The sequence below is a fragment of the Rhinolophus hipposideros genome, assembly GCF_964194185.1.
Source record: "Rhinolophus hipposideros genome assembly, chromosome: 17".
NCBI lineage: Eukaryota > Metazoa > Chordata > Mammalia > Chiroptera > Rhinolophidae > Rhinolophus > Rhinolophus hipposideros.
In genome coordinates this window covers 5,778,819-5,799,725 of record NC_138063.1, presented here as the reverse complement: position 1 = coordinate 5,799,725, position 20,907 = coordinate 5,778,819, and the positions used below count along the sequence as shown (strand labels likewise).

At 36.7% G+C, this 20,907-nt stretch overlaps 1 protein-coding gene across 4 annotated transcripts in view; it reads right to left on the bottom strand.

The window, feature by feature from the left end:
* Positions 1-20,907, bottom strand: part of RTTN (rotatin) — a 132,235-nt gene that overhangs the window by 102,547 nt on the left and 8,781 nt on the right. For all 4 annotated transcript variants that reach the window (XR_013995298.1, XM_081078984.1, XM_081078985.1 and 1 more), the window contains 6 exons: positions 18,442-18,607; positions 16,412-16,590; positions 13,894-14,009; positions 7,094-7,264; positions 1,325-1,537; positions 20-132 (listed from right to left, as the gene is read on the bottom strand). Coding sequence is in view for 3 of the 4 variants with exons in the window: in XM_081078984.1 (XP_080935110.1) it covers positions 20-132; positions 1,325-1,537; positions 7,094-7,264; positions 13,894-14,009; positions 16,412-16,590; positions 18,442-18,607 (958 nt within the window). In the remaining variant the exon portion in view is untranslated. The remainder of the gene's footprint in view (positions 1-19; positions 133-1,324; positions 1,538-7,093; positions 7,265-13,893; positions 14,010-16,411; positions 16,591-18,441; positions 18,608-20,907) is intronic.

The window sequence follows — 20,907 nt, the reverse complement described above, 5'->3', positions numbered from 1 at the left end:
ATTAAGAAAAAAATATTACATCTTTGAACAAATGCAGATGATTTCCTTTATTAGGGGGAAATGCTGATGATAGGAAAAGCTACGCAAGGCTTGGTCTGCCAGCTCCACTAATTCTAAGAGATTCTTCTCTCCCTAAAAAAGAATAAAATGGTAAATGTCAAGTTCATGTACAACAAAATTCTCTACAGCTAACTAAGCAGCTGCAAGAAATTAGATCATTCAGAGACCCTGAGATTGTTCACATTTGCTTAAATCCACTTTTTCAACAAGCAAACTAAAAATGTCAGCCCAGGAAGGAAAATGTGCTATTATTTACCTCTAAGAAGCTTCGAGTTACAACCAAGTGGACTGATCCTTTGACTACTTATGTGTAGCCCTATCTCCCTACTAACTATAGCTCAAGACAGGGCTCAGGTTTGTATGATCCATTTCCCCCTTCTAACATCCTGACCTTTTCTAAGGACAAAAGGACAATCATATATGTATGGTTATTTGACAATGCAGAATGACACAGAAAGAATTCAACTTAAAGACAATTCAAAATTCTATCATGAAGGAAAACAAGAAATCAGTGGCATCAAGATGTGGCAAAAAGAAAAAAGTGAGTAAATAAAGGAAAATTAGAAATATGAGGTTCAGATAGACTCCATGTAGAGTACAAGAGAAGTAATCATTTTGTCCCCAATTTTTCAAGATTTTCAGGGCCCATTTTGGTATTTTCAGACAGTAAACAACTATTGCAGTCAATGTTTAGGACTCATTAAGCCTTTCATTGATACTAAATAATATCCTAACGGTATCTCTAAAAGGAATAAAGAATTATGCATAATTATTGCTATAATATTGCACCTAAAGTCACCCTACTACCTTACAACCTTTAATTTTAATTTTAAAAATCATAACTTTAATTTTAAAAATCAGGCTTTGTGTGTGAGTTATAAGGGCCTATAAAATGTTAAAGGAAAGATGTGTCTATAAGTAAGCAATGGCTCTTATAATTCTGTTTATATCAACTGTCACTCTATTCATACATAGTAAGCCATTTCGAAGAAGAGAACTCGCTGTAAAATATTACGACACTAATAATTACTACTGTTTTTAATACCACTGGCCTCACTAATATATACTACTCATTAATCTGAAGTCTTCATTTTACTGTTATACAAATCCTAGTCTTTAATCTGATAATTAACCCACTCTGTAATAAGGTATCCCATCTCTAACAATTCAACAATTGTCTGTCCATCAATTTGAAGAGTATAGGTTAAATTTTCTAAATATTTTATCAAAGAAACGGAAAAGAAACATTAGCAAAATGTTTTACCTCCTTCCCAACATCAGACAAGAAGTTACAAGTACATTCAATTGAATAAACAGCCTCGGCAGTTTGTTTATAAATACTGTAGTTTTCAGAATTCAGCTGTTCCAAATAGGCCACAACAGCATCATGAATATTTGGATACTCCAAAGAAATAGGCATGTCCAAAGAAACAAGAAACAACGCTGCTGACAGAGGCTCTGGTATAAAGTGGCTTGCCTTGATAAATTAAAAAAAAAAATTTTTTGTTAAATTTCTTTTAGAAAAACAGTTTTAAATAAACATGGTAAACTATAATCTTAACGTGGTTCAACTTTATTAATAATTCTCTATCACAAAGTCTATTCTTTTCCAAAGAAAATTATCTTCCCGAACACATCATCTATCTTTATGCTTTTGTTCACTGCGATTTTTCTCTGCCCAGAATATCTCAAATGCAAATTTCAATTCTTTCCCAAAGCCTGGGATACAGGACACTTCATTCTTCCCCATACCAACACCCAGGACTCTCTCCCCCGAGGCCGTGTATCCTGTTCATACCTCTGCTGCTGAACTTAAGTTACAGGCCTTTTTCTCCAAGTATTTGGTACATATGCACACAAAGCGCCAAAAAATGCAATAAACTCCTGAGGACAAGAACAGCTCCTCACCACAGCTGAACATGTGACCCAGGGCTTAACAACTACACATTGAATTGAATAATACTCAATCAGTATAACTAAAGATTGATTTGAACAGTATAACTGAATCAAGTATAACTAAAGATTGATTTGAACAGAAATTGATTTTTTATTTGGTTTTGTTTGTGTTTTAGAGGGGAAAGGGGAAATTTAACATAATATTTAAAACAGCTCTAGAACATCAGAGAAGACTGACCCTTAATTAGTATAAAATCAACAGGCCCGTTGAAATATTATATCTTTTATAACCTTAAATCCATTGATTTAAACTGGAAGACTGTTTGGTTTGTTTTTTTCTTTTTTAATAATTCTAGCTTCATGAGAGGATTCTATGTATCAATTAAGACAATGAAAAGGATTAAACATTCAACATTCAGAGAAAATCACTTGGCAGAGCTCACTATTATGTCTGAAACATTATCTTTATTAAAGTAAGTTTGGGCATGACTTAATTCATAGATAACCTATTTCACAGATAATCATTAACTGCCTGCAAGTCTAAAATTAAGAGCTGAATCAGCTTTTAATTCAAATAAAGTTGCCAAATGACATATCACATACAGGAATCAAATTTTTAGGTTGCAATATATATATATATGTGTGTGTATATATACACACACATGTATATATACATACACACACATATATAAAGACTATTAAGACAGCAGCTATCAGAAAGGCAAGAGAAATTTCATTATTCTGTGAAGAACTCTCCTACTAGGAAAAAAAGAGAGAAACTGAATGACCTGATCACCTATTATCCGCTCACCCGGCAGGCAAACACGTATTGGGTCCCTGCTGTATGCCAGGGACCATTCCAGATCCCAAGAAACACCAGAGGAAGCAAAACAGAACTTCTGCCCTCATGAAGCTGACACTCCAGGGGAGAAGACAGAGTAAACCACTACACTTCATAAGATGTCAGGTGTGCTTAGGGGTGGAGAACATTTTCACACAGGATGGGAGAGATGGAGAGAAACAGAGATGTGATGGGGAGTGGGCAGGCCCTCTGATGAGGCAGCATTGAGTAGAGACCTGAGGGAGTCGGCCTTGGGCGTATGAGAGGGAAGAGCAAGTACAAAGGCTCAGAGATACAGCATATTAGGCAGCAAGAAGGTCAAGGAGCTAGAGCTGAGGGACGGAGGCGGGGGCAGTGATGGTCAGATCAGGTAAGGCTTCCGGTCATCATAAGGACTTGTCCTTGAGAAAGTATGGCAAGGTTTCAAGCAAGTGTAAGGGTCAGTCTGAAGAAAGTAGATGGGTGGAAGCTGAGAGACCACTAAGGAAGTTAGTACAATAATCTAGGCAACGTAGGATGGTGGCTTGAACTCAGTAAGAGTGGACATGGTGAGAAGTTCAGATTCTGGACAGATGTTCAAGGAGAAATAAATTTTGCAGGGGATCTAAGTGTGTGTGAAAGACAGGAATCAAGGATGACTTTCAGGTTTCTGCTCGATGAACCATCCACTGGAATGAAGGTGCAGTTTACTGATACAGGGAAGATTACAGGAAGAACACACGGTGAGGGAAGTAAAGAATTTGGTTTGAGATAAGTTAATTGGGAGACATCAACTGTTTCCAAGTGAAGATGTCAAAGAGAATGGGGCATACATATGAGCTTGGGGATCCGATGACAAGTGTGACCTGGACATACAAATTCGGGGTGTCAGCAGAGAGATGGCACTTAAAAACTATAACTTAAAAACTTAAAAACTCTTAAGTGGGATGGTATTTCATGAGGGCCCTGGGCAGTCCTGGGGTCCTCCCCTTTAAGAGGTTAGGAAAACAAATAGGAATTAGCAAAGGAGACTTAGTGAGTTGGGCACTGTGCTAAGACAGTAAATCTTCATGCATCTAACTCCAAGGCACTGTGTTCTGCTTTAAAAGAGCTTTCTCTGAGTCCCGTCAGAAAAATAAGAATGGCTAATGTGAGGATTCAACAAGCACTGAGCAGGGCGTCTGGCATATCACACTCAATAAATACCAACTTCCTTTCTTTCCTCTTCTCCCACCTCTGAGGACTTCTGCCGTTTTCACTCCGCACACCTTATCTGACACTCTGTCCTCTCAGCAACTCCCAGGGCCATGCTATGGTCCTATGTCTAATCCTTGCATGGCCCCATGGACTGCCCACAGTTTACGCCACAGACTGAAGACAGCTGTCCTACGTTATAGGCATTCGTCATATTCAGTTGGGACTGAAAGTGAAGCTATCTCAGTGCAAATCGATCACCACTATTGGATAAAAAAAAGAGTCAACAGCATCATCTCATGTGTGTTGGAGGGGAGAGAGATAGATGTTGTGTTTTCTCTAAATCTTGCCACTCACCACCCACGGCATTCTCTAAGGGCTTGTTAGAAATGCAGACTCTCAAGCCCTAGCCCAGACCTACCTAATGGATCAGAATAAGCAAGTATATTCGCAAGAGCTCTAGGTGACCAGGTTGTACATTACACTTTGAAAAGTGCTGCTCTGAATCAGTCAGCTTTACCAAATTAATAGATTTTATAGACCTCACTGCAAAAGCCACAGCCTTGAAGAATACCTCCTGACCCTCAGTCGGACTGGCTAGCTGAAAGGGTCACAAAGACTCCTGGATGACGCCCTGGGATCCCGCTTCCAGCACAGGACCTGTATTTTTACCCCTTAATTCCCAGATGTTTCCCCCAAATAAAGTTCCCTTCATTTGTTTTACCAATTGGGTTTATCCAACCAGAATATTTATATTACCAATGCACTATTTTCACCTGTATATGGGTATTCTCCAAAATCATTTAAAGTGAGTAATTATCAATTTCAGAACAGGCCTTTTAAGGTCACTTTCAAACTCAGGAAATCTTCACATAGATTCATATTATTATTTTCCACCATCCAAATTACATACTTGATAAGTGGCAACTCAAATATTTAAAAACCACTTTCATAGTAGAAAGTTTCACAGTCCAAATTCTACTTCAATTTTTGGTGGGTTAGCAACAGGCAGAGGGCAGCATAACCCTGTATTTATATAAACTGAAGGAGAAATTTTAACAGCAATGAAATAGCATTTTTGTTTAGATCTCATTTTAAAGTTAATCAAGTTTAGCAATTATAATCATTATAAATCAATACCTTAATTACAATCTTTTCAATGACCTTATCTACTTTTCTAATGAATTTCCAAGTTATATATTTAAAAGAGCTACCAAAGATTACAGATACTGATTTGCCTTCAAAAACAGAAATAAATAAATAAATAAATAAATAAATAAATAAATAAATAAAAACAACTACCTTAAAAAAAAAAGTATGGAGAATTGACTTTACATTTTTCTAACACTAAAGTAAGTCAAAATAAATTATTGATTTCTATATAACTGATTCCTGTCCAAATAAGCACATAGATGAAAAAAAATCTAAAATCAAAAAAGTAATAGGGGCGGCCTGTTAACTCAGTTGGTTAGAGCCTGGTGCTCTTATAACAAGGTTGCCGGTTCGATCCCCACATGGGCCACTACGAGCTGCACCCTCCACAACTAGACTGAAAATACTACTTGACTTGGTGCTGATGGGTCCTGGAAAAGCACACTTAAAATAAATAAAAAGTTTTTTTAAAAAGCAATAAATAAGCTACAGGATACAATAGGTAAGTTTTCCATCAATACTTCAACCTATAGATAATTGGATCATTTATAATACAAAATAACAAGTTATTGTAGCACTACTAATTAGCACGACTAATTTTTCAGTTATATATTATTATGTTTCAGTTACATATTACTATGTAAAGTGAAAAACCTATATTTTAAGTGGAATTCCTGTCTTATATGACTAGAACTCTTCAATTTATAATACTTATGCCTTATATCACTCCTTAAAACAGAAAAATTCTTCAAAAACATGAACAATGAATAAAAGTTAAAAATTAAAATTAACATAAATGTCATTTTCCCTAAAGCAAAATACTGTATTTAAAACTTAATGTTTTATCCTTGTTTTCTCAGATGACCTGATAATATTTCATACGTAACTGTTATTAAAAGGTGGAGTTTAGGGCGGCCAGGTGGCTGTTGGGTAGAGTAGGAGCTCTCAACAACAAGGTTGCCGGTTCAATTCCCTCATGGAATGGTGGGCTACGTCCCCTGCAACTAAAGATTGAAAAGGCTTCTGGACTTGGAGCTGAGCTGCGCCCTCCACAAACAGATTGAAGGACAACGACTTGGAGCTGATGGGCCCTGGAGAAACAACACACTGTTCCCCAATATTCCCCAATAAAATTTTTTTAAAAAATGGAGTTTAGACTCTCTGCTCTGCAGAATCCTAGGAAACAAAAGGGCAAATGGCTACAACAAAGGGCAACAAAACACACAGGAAACAGTTCTTTAGTTGCAGTAATGTAAGCATGCCACACCTTTCTTTTTGCAATAAGTATACTACCAAACACTTGTCATTTCACATATTTTTACTACTAACATTCAAATTCAGAGATATAATCTACATTTAAAAATACAGTCAATAAGACAATTTTAAAGAATTATTTACACTTATTAAAATCACCTTTAAGATAAAGTCATCTAATGGAATAATATTTTGCAATAAAAATAAACAACTGCTACAAGCAATAACAGTGATGAATCTCAAAAAAAAATGTCTTGTGTGAGTACAAACTTTATAGTTCCATTTGTATAATGTTCAAAAACAGACAAATGATCTATTGTGACAGAAGTCAGAAAGAAAGAATTCCCTCTGAGAGAGGAAGGAGAGGTAAGGTACGGGAAGGGGCCTTTGAAATGCCAGTAATAGTCTATTTCACATTCCAGGGGGTGTCACTTTTTAAACACAGATATATTCACTGAGTAAAAACACACTGAACTGTGTTCCTTTCTAAATATATGTTACACTGCAATTTTTTAAAGTTCCTAAAAAAAAACTAAAAAAACTCTTTACCGAATTGTTTTTCCCTATCAAGTGATTTGTTAAAAATGTTAGTCATTTATCAACGTCCACATTTCCAATGTAATCTTTGTACACTGTGAAATGATCAGAAGGAATTTACAACAGAGCACTTACTGTAACATTCAGTAAACTACAAGTAAGCAACATCACCTGCCTTACCTTTTCCACTGGGAGAAGCGTCTGCAGCAGCCGAACGGCCAACAGAGAAATGCTGACAAAGGCCGTCCTGTGGTGAACCAGCACTGCCTCCGGGTGTTCCAAACTCACACTGCTTTTGTGGTGGCACATGGCTTCTCCAAGGGACCCCAACACCATGAGCAGTCTCTCTTTCTGCAAACATTTAAACACCAAACAGGAAAACAACCAATTTTAGGGGCCAGTAGGTAAAGGTCCTAGAGAACAAATTTTGAATATTATCGTTAAATAACAGAAACAAACCAAAATACAAATTTATTCTCTCTGTAAGAATAGCCAATACCTGCTGATATAATTTTAAAAGTACAAAAGAATAATAAGCATACCTAATTTTTTTTAAAAAAAACAGCAATTTTTAAGTATTTAATATGACTTCTAATAATGAATAGAAATAAAATACAAAAGCTTAATGAACCATAAATTTCTCCTAGTTTTCTGTGTTTAATTGTTCCAATTTTAAACATTTACATGTAAATCTCTCAATCAAATATTTATTAAGCTTACTGTTTAACACAGTGAGTGGCAGGTATAATGGGAAAAACCCATACTAGTACATACAAGACATGACCCCTGCCCCCAAAGTGATCCCCAAATTACTAAAGAGATGAAACAGGGAAAATCAAATAAATAAAAAGCAATTAAATATCAAATTGTATGAGTTCTCTCTCGTCAAGTATTAAGGTTGTTTCATCATGAATTTCTAGATAACTTACTACTTAAATAGAAGTTATATTTTTAAATTGAAAGGCATAAAATATAAAGAAAAAGCTAAAGTGTTGTAGACTAACTTGCAAGTCATAACAGCATAGACCAAAATATATCCTAGATATGCTGACATGCCCCATAAACTAGCTGGTAAAAGGACAGCACCAGTGAGATACTAGAACAAAAAGAGCACTGGAGTTCTCACTTTCACCTTTCCATTGAACACACATGGAAATAAAAATGGGATCTAACTTGTAGACTAAGGATGCAAAGAGTGTATGCCAGAAATTTTTTTATTCAAGGATAAACCTACAGGAAGCAAACCTAAAAGGTAGGAGCCCTATCAAAATTACATCAAGGATCAAAGACACAATGAGACACCACTTCACATCCATTAGGATAACTAGAAATTAACGGGAAATCATCTTTGTGCATAAAAGGCTAAAAATTAAATGTGTAGTGAAATATTAACAAAACATCTATGAAATGTGAATAATAATTTAATAATTCGGGGCAAAAAAATTGGATAAAGGGGGTCATTTTCTATTGACGAAATGAATTAAGAAAAAGACCCATTATGAATGAGACTTTGTGGACCAAATAACACAAATAAGACCTGTTATTGAAATGAAGATGGATTTTACCAGTTTTAACTCAGTCTTTTCGAACCTAATTAATAAAATAGATATAAACTTTGAACATTTCAAAGAATACAACTCCTCAAGTTTCCAAAGACATTGACAAAAACTAACCATTTACCTAACTAACTGCAAAGAAAACTTCAATATATATTTAAGGCTATATTCTCTGATCCCAAGGAAATAAAAACAAAAATGTAAACCAAAAAAAAGTAGGGCAACCTGTACAAAATTAAAACAGAAAAATTTAATAGCCATTATATTAATAACTACTGGGTTAGAGAAAACAATTTAGAAACACAGTGACAGTTATATTGACAGGCAATTCTTCCACAGTATTAATCCATTAAAATAACATTTTTATATACCTACAACAACATATCTCTGTTATTCAAGATGAAATTGGACAATTCACAATCTAAAGCAATGAACAGATTTAAGATCTCAGTATTGCAGGGCTTTTACTAGAAGTCTGTGTACTTATGAAATTATTTCAAATAACCTTGCTGATCCTAATGATGAACTGAGTGTTTCTCAAAATAGTATGAAAAGGAAGAACTAGTATTATGTGAATCAGCCTTGTGATTTTCACTATATCCAAGCCAAATAAAAGTGGGTTTGTTTTTCAATGTTTTAAGAAAAGAAAGATCAAAAAAAATAATAAGTGGTCCAGTTTTAATTCATTGGGCTGAAAAATGTTTAAATTCCTGTGAAGTAGTTGATGAGGGTGGCAGTTTTCAGAGAATATTTACAGCTTTTACAAAAGAAGGTACAGAATGAAAATATCATATTACCTAAATATTCCCAATAAAACAGAATTTATAGTACACACATAATTTCTCCACTATGTGCACATTACAAAACAGACTGTGATTCCGTAAAGTAGCTGAAGTCCACGACTGGCACAGGCTCTCCCCCACGTTTCCAGTTGCACACGCAGCACCCCGCCCCACACACTGCAGCCCATGCTGTAGCAAGTGCAAACCTCACCAGACCCTCCCTGCTAAGGACAGGCTCACCCTCCCTTCAGAACGCCAGCGGATGGCCCAGCTCCTCAGCACCATGTGCAAGAGAGAAAGCAGAGCCTGGCCAAGCGCAGCAGCCTCCCTCATCACTGCTAGCTCTCGCACATGCCGCGCTCCAGTTGTTTGCATCCCCCACTAGCCCTACGCTGCACCACCAGCCAGCACTACCCACTCCCCCTCCTCATTCTCCTCCCATCTGCTAGATTAGAAAGCTTACCTTTACTTGCTTAGCCAAGTCATAATCATAACATAAAACTCAGTTCAGTCATGACATACAAAAAGCCCTCCCTGAGATCCTACGTTGGGAGTGTTTTCAAGCATCCTTGGCAATAAAACATGATTAAAAACATAGCAGTGACCTTGAAAAAGAACCTGTGTCTCCATTGCCTCATCTATAAATGGGTCATCTGCCTTACAGGGTCATGATGATTAAATGACCCCATAAACACAGAGCGCTTGAGGTCTATGACACAGTAAGCACTACATTTAAACTATGACTGTTTAACTATCCTTCCTCTCTGCTTCCGTCTGTTTTACTCATGTCACAATGAAAGTATCTCCCACAAGAGTTAAAACTGCCGCTTATTCACCTTGTACCCTCAGCGCCTACCATATAACAGGCAATCAAACAATGGTGAACGAAATTAACTGCGGACTGTGGCAATAGGAGGGAAGGCGTATGCTAGTTAGAGATCCCACTCACCCAATTATAAACTTGCAATCTAGTCCAATCACCCTTACTGAGCCCTTACTGGATACAAAGCCCTTCCTCTAGATGCTTTCACAACCCTCTGGGCCCCACTTGAACTCCAACCAGCAATTCTTCCAACATGTCTGGTATCTAAGTTACCAGCTCACCGCAGGTCAGATGGAAATTTAGAAGCAGCGAGTCATAAAGACGACGAAAAGGCTGCTTTTCATGACATTTTAATGACAGGGGTGACAGAGAGAAGGCAAAAAATGAATAGAACACGGCCCCAGGAGTCTGGGGTTATGTGCACGGTTGAAGATTCTTCCTCCTTGAACCTCACTTACCATGTGAACAAGGAAACACCAGACTTGATCTCATAGGGAAGCAAAGAAGCGGTGACATACTTCAGGTCAACCTAACTTTCACAAGCGTTTACCAATAAATATTTTAACAAAATATAAAAATTTCAGTAAAAATATTTTTTCTTTTATTTACGTCAAGTGAAATAACAAAATATTTAGTTGGGGGGTGGATTTATTTGACTATGCTTACACAAACTGAGTTAAGAGTTCCAGACGTGAGTGTTATTACCCTGTTTCCCCGAAAATAAGACCTAGCCGGACAATCAGTTCTAATGTGTCTTTTGGAGCAAAAATTAGTATGAGACCAGGTCTTATGTTAATTTTATATTATAGTAAAAATAAGACCGGGTCATATTAATTTTTGCTCCAAAAGACGCATTAGAGCTGATTGTCCAGCCAGGTCTTATTTTTGGGGAAACACGGTAGCAGTATTTTTGAAAGATCTAGAGATTTGATTCTATATGCTCAGGTATTTAATTTCTGAATTGGTAACACCACACTTATCATTTTGTCCCTTTAATGACTCCCCAAAAATAGTGCTTCTTCCTTTTTAAACTTGGCAATAGTAAGAAATTCTGTTTGTTTCTTTTTATTGATATAGTCAACATAATGAGATTTTTTTTTCTAGGAGGCATTTTTTCTTTTAAACAAGTAAAAGTAAATCAAAAATAGTTTCAAGCAGTACTGTTTTATTTAACATTTCTAACATACCAATTGGCACTTGTACCACAGATTTAACCTTTAAAGTAAAAATAATTCATTGAATCATAAAAGATCAGCAGCCAAAAGCTAAAAGTGAATGACTAACTTTTACAGATAAATGTTCTGGCCAAGAAAATTTAAGTTAATTTAAGAAGCAACTGATAAAACAGTCTTCACACTTCTAAGGAAAAAAATCACTTGTTGAAAACCTTCAATATGTGAAAATCTACTAAAAGTACTAAAAAATAGTGTGATAATCTTAAGGACTACAGAGAAACTAAGATTAAGAAATATCATCCCTATTTTATAGATAAAAAAATTGAAAGACTTGAAACAATATACCTATTATAAAATATTTAATTTGTTTCTCTACTCAAGAAATTTGTGTTATTAAAAAAAAGTTTGAGGGCGGCCGGATGGCTCAGTTGGTTACAGCACAAGCTCTCAACAAGGTTGCCGTTCAATTCCCGCATGGGATGGTGGGCTGCACCCCCTGCAACTAAAGATTCCAAACGATGATTGGACTTGGAGCTGAGCTGCGCCCTCCACAATTAGATTGAAGGACAACGACTTGACTTGGAGCTGATGGGCCCTGGAGAAACACACTGTTCCCCAATATTCCCCAATAAAATTTTTTTAAAAAGTTTGGGTTTTTCACACATGGATACTGGTATCAGGTAAATATCAGTATTTTGTTTATTTTTCATGTTCTAATCTCTATTCACAGGGATTTCAGGCAGCCTATAATAAAGTTTAATAAAACACAGACAGACCTAGGTCAAAACAACATAAAGAGAAAAAATTAGGTAATCATGAGAGTCAAGATATATTTTTATGACTAAATAAATTTTGCTTCCACTTCTCGGACAATGGAAGGGAGGGAAGAAGGGGAATTAGTCACTAATTTACATTAAAAGACAGAACACCAGTTCTTCAATGAAAGCGAGTCTATCAGATGGTAATTTCAAAATAGATATAAAATGACAAATGATTTATGATGCATTTAAATGTAAAAAAGGATTTGATTTACAATTCTATGGAGACATACTCTGATAGGTCACAGATTCCTTAAATATTATGTTGTAATATCCCTAAGGCTCTTGTACATGTGTTAATTAATCATGCAAAATATTACATATCAAAACACTTCAAAAAAATAAAATACAATGCCATATTTTCCAAAAATATCTTCTCTAGTGAAATACCAATAGCAAAGAACAAGGCTATCCAACAATAAAATGAACCACTAATAAATTCAACATGGCTATATCTCAAAGTAATCATACTGAAAGTAAAAAATGAGACAAAAAAGCATACAAACAATGAGTTCATTCATCAAATTCTAGAAAAATGCAAATTAATCTATATCCTGGGTGTACCCATTGTCAAAATGTATGCACAAACTTTAAAAAACATATGCAGCTTAGTATATGTCAATTATACATCAATAAAGCCATTAAATGTCCACATAAATATCTTTATATACACAAATATGAATGAACAATAAGAAATGTGCAAAAGCTATATGAGGAAAATATTCCTGAGACAAAAACTTCAAGACTTCAAAAAATGGAAAGATACAGCATATTTTTCCCAAAGTGTAAAGAGTATCTTTCTAACAATGATTCAAAATCCAGAACCAAGTTTTTAAAAAGAAAGGAACTGATAAATCCAACTACATAAAAATAAATAAATAAAAGCTTTTGCATGACCAAAAGTATCATTAGGAGAGTAAAACACAAACAAAAAAACTACCAGGGGAAAAAATTGCAACTTGTTTCAGAAAGCCAATATCCTTAATATATAAAGAGCCTAATATATAAAGAGCTTAATATATATATATAATACATTAATATTATATTAACATATATTAATATAAAGCTTAATATATAAAGAGCTCTTAGAAATCCAGAAGGAGAACAAATGACCAATCAATGATGCAAGAAAAAAATGGATAAAGGCTTGGACAATTTAGAAAAAAAGAAAGAGAAAACAATTCCCAAAAGTGAAAATAAACTGAAACAAATCTGACTGTATATTGTATGTTGTGTTGGTAACACAGAATTCTTCCAAGGAGTTTAAGACACAGTGTTTTGACTATATATTCTTAGTTTGATTTACTCTAAGTCATAAAGAACTGCAGGAAAATCTTGAACTTTATTACTTATGGACCATACTAATATTAGTATTGCTATTCTGAAACTACTTAATGTATCCTGAGGGTAAAGCTAATAAGCAATTATGTTGATATTGCTAAAATCAGACTTTCTATCAGCGACAGTACAAGTACAATCAAAAAACTACAAGTTTACAATCAGAGAAATAGCAATTTAAACTCATAACTCTTTAAAAATACGTATTTTCTAGTTCTATTATGAGAAGGAAAGAATGATATAACAGTAAGTAAAAGCAGCTACATTGGCCTGTTTTAGTCTTGATGTGCATTCCCCCACTGAAAGTAACCAGACTCTGAAAAAATGGCCTGTTCCAGACTATATACAAAATAAGCTTGGGACATACTGTGTCTAAAAGAAAGAAAGCTTTTAAAGGCTAATGAGACAATGATACAACCTTAAAAAAACCAAAGTAAAATGAAATGTAATGCTATTACCCACATCCCAAGGAAAACATGGACTCTCACCATATCTATAGCAAAAAGGCTGTTGTCATCCCAGATATCTGCCGAAATTGCTTCACCAATAAGTATCACATCCTCTGCAAGCAATTCCAGAACTCGTATTATCATCTGTCTACTACCTAGGAAAACAAACAGGAGAGAAAAGAAAAAAAAGTGAACTTTCAAATAAACAGCTGAATATCACACTGCTCAATCCTCTAGTCACACCCTCAAATTATTATTTCTCTTGATGTTTTTAGAATTGTTGAAAGAGATGAATAGGAAAGTCACAGTCTACAACTACCATTAAAGATTTCGTTCTGATCATTACAGTATTTAACTACAGCAAATCAAATGTGCTCATAAATGGGAAAGACGCTCGAGAGTAGCAGGGCGACCGGTTAGCTCAGTTGGTTAGAGCCTGGTGCTCTTAACAAGGTTGCCGATTCGATCCCCACATGGGCCACTGTGAGCTGCACCCTCCACAACTAGATTGAAACAACTACGTGACTTGGAGCTGATGGGTCCTGGAAAAACACACTTAGAAAAAAAAAAAAATAGAAGAGTAGCAATAATCTAAGACAAATTAAAATATTTTTTCATATTCAGAGACCATCCACATTACATATAATACTCGTATGTGACAAAGCACCAGGTCAGTCAGAAAATGTATTCTAAGAATTTCCTATTTAGTACTGAAGGCTTAATTAAGTCTCACCATAAAATAGTATTTTCTCACACAGGAATTGCCTGGGAAGCTAAGCTTGGACTGGAGCGACTAAAGTATAAATATCCATGCTGGCATTTGCTGAAGAAACGTCAAGAAATTCCATCTGAAACAGGTTCTCAAGCCTATATTCACCTTCAGCTCTAAAAAAAGTCCAAAAGAAACTGCTCAGTCACACACCAGAGCCATCTCCTTTCTCTATAGAGATAGAGTGACAAAGGCATACCACGGTTCCTAATTCTAAGGGAGGAGAACATTCAATCAAGACCTTCCTGTCCCACATTCAAAGGTCAATTTCTAATGAATAAAAGTAAAATAAACTACCCGATCAAAAGGCTCCAGATTGTGTCATTAGAGCAGCTGGAGAAAGTTCTTTTAGAAATCGCTTATGATTTTGAACAATTACAAATTATGCAATAATTTACTACAAAAGGGCAAGAGAACATTTATAAAATTTAATGGACCAAGGTACAGCTTTATAATTATCAATCTGACTTTTTACAGCAAATTAAGAAAAGGTTAAATGCAAAATCATTAAATCTAAAAACATTCTTCTCAGTACACCATGCTGACAAACATATACATAATACATATGTATACATAAATATATATATTTATGTATATATTTACGTACTTCATGATGCCACAGTTCAAATTTTCCTTCACCACCTTTTTAGTACGTGTACTTAGCCTCCTAACTCCCGGAAGCAGTCAGTGAGAAGTCAGGGTACACAGCTTTCCTCAGGATGGAAAAATCGGAACACTTCCCAAATAAATACCTACCTCCTGCTTTCCTGCCCATCGCCCTCAAGCGGGACTTAAAAGAACCATACCCATTCAATGTATTTTGAACTCAGCCAGTATAAACAAAAAAAGGCAAAACTCATCTATCTTGCATTTCTATTTTATCTTCAAAATGCTACGTGCTCAAGAGCATGGACTTTGGCTTCAGAAGCACCTTGGTTCAAGTCTCTGTCCTTAGCTGTCTGACTCTGGATACATCAGGAAACCACTCTAAACCTGTTTCCTCATTTGTAAAATGGGAATAAAAGCAGTAACCATCACTGATGGAAGGATAAAATGGGTTGGTGGGAGGAGTACATTAAATAATGCCCACGAAACTACGTACAAGAGCCGCGCACAGCAGAAACGCAACACACGGTAACCATTGTTTGATTACTAGGCTGCTGGGCATTGGCCACTGTGCTACCATTCTTAATCCTCTTTACTAACATTACAACGATAATCCAGTGAATAATGAAGTACAGCTTTCCTACTTTACCTGGCACATTTGAAAGACAATGTAAAACGTTCCAGTTTTTTTAATTTTGTTAAGAAAAATTACTGCAAAGGTAAGAATCCAGTTGTAGCCTCGTTTTTAGCATGTTTCATAGCTTAAGTAACAACCGAGTAGGAAGAATGAACAACTCAAAAAGTTTCTAAAGAGCAAAAGCCAGCCTGTTTTTATCCTGGTCTACTCATGCCGCTCCACCTTCTCCCCCTTACTGGAGCTGCACTGACTTTTCCGTGCTTCCATTTAAAACAGCACACAGACGGGAGTGAGGCCTGTGCAGAAAAAGCCATAAACGGGCGGGGTGGGGGGGACGACTCAATGTGAACAGTGCTCCACGGCACTCACGTTTCACTAAGAGATTAAATTAAACACCGTGTTAGGTTCTTAGGAACTGGTAACCCAACAGATAAGGGAATATACATCCGAACGGTCCTAACACAGATGGTGAAAAAAAGAATCCTAGAAACTGCAAAACAAACACAAATTATGTAAAAAGAACTATGACGTCCAAAACAACTCACCTGTTAAGAGAGGGGCTGCTGCTTCCAGGATGGAGACACAGAACTGGGGGAGGCTGAGCTGCTGGAATTGCAGTTGCAGGGTGTCCTCGGTTTCCAGCTCCGGAAGATCTATGTGCGTCATCTCCAAGGGCGAAGGGACCGAGATCCTGGAGTTCACGTGAGCGTGACTGCTGCTCCCACTGCAAAAGAAACAATGACAACCCTGGGACACGGAAACAGTCCACACACACGTTCCCTGCATCTGCTGCCTGGTGCAGTGCAAGCCTCATGGTGGACACAGCTAGACTGCTTCCTGTGACAATTCTGGCCAGATATGCAGAAACAATGACGAATTTATGAGATTAAAACCACGAAGAGGGCTCCAAATTCTAAAGGAAACCAAAAATGCATTTCTATTTTGCTTTTCAAACTGATGTTCTCGACATGTGCCAGCATTCCTGTGCAGCAGTCAACATTAGCACTAACCATCGTGCAGTGACTCTCACCAAATGTGAGAGTCCAAGCAAGGCAATGTCAACAAATGAAGAATGCTAGAAAATGCCAGAAAAAAATGATGAGAAATAGATTACTTTATTTAATACCTTCAATATCACGTGATTTGGAAAATACACCAAAAACTGGAACATCCCATCCTTCTTGGCTTTCTTCATAAAAATATTTCCCCTTGTGTATAAAGTGGTGGGGTGGGGATAAAAGTGCTACCGAAAGGCTGGAATCTCACATTTACCAAGAACCTAAAATTTTGACTTTTGATGCCATCCACAATTGAAGCTGAGTCACAGGGATAGACTAATGCTATTGAACACGTAGCATTCCCAACATGTAATACGTTTTGTCATTTCTTCCTTTTTCACACACCAAGTACCCCATAATATGCAAATGAGCCAAGCTCCTCTGAAATTCTGAAAGGCCCGGTAAGGACGTTGTTCACTCAGGAGTGAAAAGTCACAAGCAGGCAGCACTCTGGATAGAGTGTAGAGAGTGAGGTAGGAAGGCTTTCTAAGAAGCAAGAGAAAAGCCATGCACGATGCACAGCAGCTACCAGAGAAGAATTAGGAGACAGGCTTCAGATCCTTCTGTCCACAGCCCGCCCTGCTCTCTACCAACTGTGCAAACTAGGGTAAGGCTTGTGGCCTCTCCAAACCTCAAGTCTGCCTGTGAAACGACCATCGTCATCATCATCATCACCAGTCCTACCTCGGGATTAGTTTGAGGACGACTAAAGGAGATAAAGGACAGCACTTGGTCTGACGCCAAGCAACAGGAAGCATGAATCAGGGTTAGTTTACAGCAATGTCACAGGAAAATGATGGAGCCAACAGACATTTATTAGAATGACACCAAAGAGAGTAACGATTTTAAAATGCTTGTAGCCTAAAGATATGGTAACAAACACCATGCCAATCCCTTTAAGAAAAGCTGATATATAAAAATCTGCATTTACACAAACAAATAAGTAAAATACCATAAATTGTACACTTTGAAGAAGTCTTTGTTTTACAGATTCTCCAATCATTCTCTTTAATAGTAAACACTGATGCATTTAAATTATTAGATTTACAAAAATGGGTTTAAAATATTATCAAAATGTATCTATCACTTAAAGCTGTAATTTTAAACTAAATCACATTCCATTTGGATCTGGTAAAAACAATTTAGTGGGTCAGAATCATCATTCCTTTTTTAATGAAATAGAATGGACAGAAAATGCCACTCTCTTCGTAGCACATGGAATCTGTACTATTTTGTGAACATTTTGTTTTGGTGGACACACTCACAGGCACACGCAGGTACACACACGTACACAGACGTACACACACACATACACAGAGTATGTGTCTATGTACTGGGGACTGAGTTACAATGTAATATTTACTTCTCGCTGAGGGTCATGGTCAACAAAGTATGAAAGCCGTGGATTTAACACAAGGCGGAACCTGTGGTAATGTTTCAAAAGAGAAGACAGAAAAATAATGATCTCCGTCAGAAAGTAAAACACACACACTAGTTAACGAGGCTTGTCTGGTCACCTGGAAGACGCTGCATCCCAATCCTGGCCATCTCCTCTGGGTCGCTGGCCTGAGCGTCCAACCACAGACGGCCGGGGGCTGCTGCTCCCAGGAGAAGGATTCTGAGAATGGCGAGTAACTCTGGCGTCATGACAATAAGACACAGAAGAATTCTGAGAAACTGTGTCTGGGAAAAGAAAAAGAAGAATGTTATCCCTTAGTAGAGACAGATTACTGATTATGTAGTATTTCTAACAATATTAAGAGAGTAGAAGCACTTCTATAGCGGTAAAAGTAAAGGTCAACATTTTCTGCAAGTATTCACTTAGCACATTTAGGTTTATATTTAAGTAACCTGATTATACAGAACCTTCTAGCCAATACTATTTGCTTATACAGTAGAGACTGACAAGGCAAGAAACCCAACCTCAACCATATGCAAAACTTAACTCAAAATGGATCAATAATCTAAAGGCGAGTTAAAATCATAAAGCTCTTAGAGGAAACTATAGGAGTAAATCTTCATGACCTTGGGTTCTTAGATATGACACCAAAGGCACAAACAACCAAAGTAAACATACAGAAATGGACTTCATCAAAATTAAAAATGTCCATACATCAAAAGACATCAAGAAAGTCACAACCTACACAAGAAGAGAAAGTATTTACAAATCACATATCTGATAAGGATTTAATAATATCCACGATATATAAAGAACTCCTAAAACTCAACAACAGCAACAACAACAACAAAAATAACCCAATTGAAAAATGGGCAAAGGACTTTAATAGCCATTTTTTCAAAGATGATATATGAATGGCCAATAAGCCAACATGAAAAATCACTAGGGAATAACTAGTCATTAATTAGTAGTCATTAGTGAAATGCTAATCAAAACCACAACGAGATCCCACTTCACAACGACAAGGATGACAATGATTAAAAAAAGCAAAGAAACAGTGTTGGTGAGGAGGTGGAGAAATTCGAAGTCTCACACATTGCTGGTGGGACTGTACAACGGTGCAGCCACTGTGGAAAACAGTGTAGCAGTTCCTCAGAAAGCTCTTCACAGAATTAACATCTGACCCAACAATTCCACTCTTCGGTACATACCCAAAAGAATGGAAAACAAGAGCTTAAACAGATATGTCAGTGTTCACTGAAGCGTTATTCACAACAACCAAAAGGTGGGAACAACGTAAGTGCCCACTGACACATAAATGAATAAACAGAATGTGGAATGGACATACAATGGAACACTATTCAACCATAAAAAGGAGTGAAGTTCTGACGTGCTACAACATAGAAGAACCTTGAAAACATTACGCTAAGTAAAATAAGCCAGACATAAAAGGGCAAATATTGTAAGATTCCACCTGTATGAGGTACCTAGAATAGACAAATTTAGAGACAGGAAGTAGATTAGAGGTTATCACAGCTGCAGGGGAAGGAACAATGGGGAGTACTGCTTAATGGTTACAGAGTTTCTGTAGTGGTCAAAAAAGTTGGCAAACAGATAATAGTTATGGTTGTGCAACAGTGTGAATGCAATTAATGCCACCAAATTGCACATTAAAAATGGTTACAATGACATATTTTGTTAGATATATTTTACCATAATTTTTTTAAGTAGGTAAAATAAAGCCATTTAATTAGGTAAAATAAAGGCGAAAAACCAACTCTCCAAAAGCTTCTCACTGCACTTCAAAGAAAATACAAAGTCCTACCGAGACCTACAAGTCCCAGTACACTCTGACCCGGTACCTCTCTGATTTCCCCTCACTGCCCTCTCTACACCCCCACCCACCCCAGGTTTACTATTCTCCACTCACACCGGCCTAATTTCTGTTCCTCAAGAATGTCTCCCTCATTGCTGAGGCCCTGATCTCCTGGAAGACTCCTCCTGCAGCTCTTGAAGTGGGTGGTTCCTTCTCACCCTTCAGATCTGCTCGGACAGGCTTTCCCTGACCTTCCTATCCACGTAAGCCACGTTTCCCTGGTCATGTTCTGTCAGTCATCCTTTATTTCCTTCATACACTTCTCCTTATCTGAAACAAATCTGTTTATTACCTGTCCCAAGTTTCTAAAATATAAGTTCATAAAGGCTGGAACCTCATCCCAGTTTTGTTTTGTGTTATCCCCCCCCCCAAAATTGGCATATAGTAGGTGACAAATAAGTATTTAATTCCTGGATAAATCTTCAGAGATTTAATCTATTTTTATCAACATTATAACTCTTTTTCGGATGAAGTATAGGGTACCTGGCAGCTCTCTGTTATCAGTCATTTGCAGAATGCTATATCTCAAGGACAATGAGGAAACCCCATACCCTAAGATCTGTAATAAAGCTAATGTAAAGTATAAATATTGAAGTAGCATAGGATCAGTGAAACTCTCAACAGAACAGCGATTAACTGTGAAGCATGATGACAAATCCCTGTAATTTAATATCCAACTTTCAATGCATACTGTGTAAGTGCACAGAA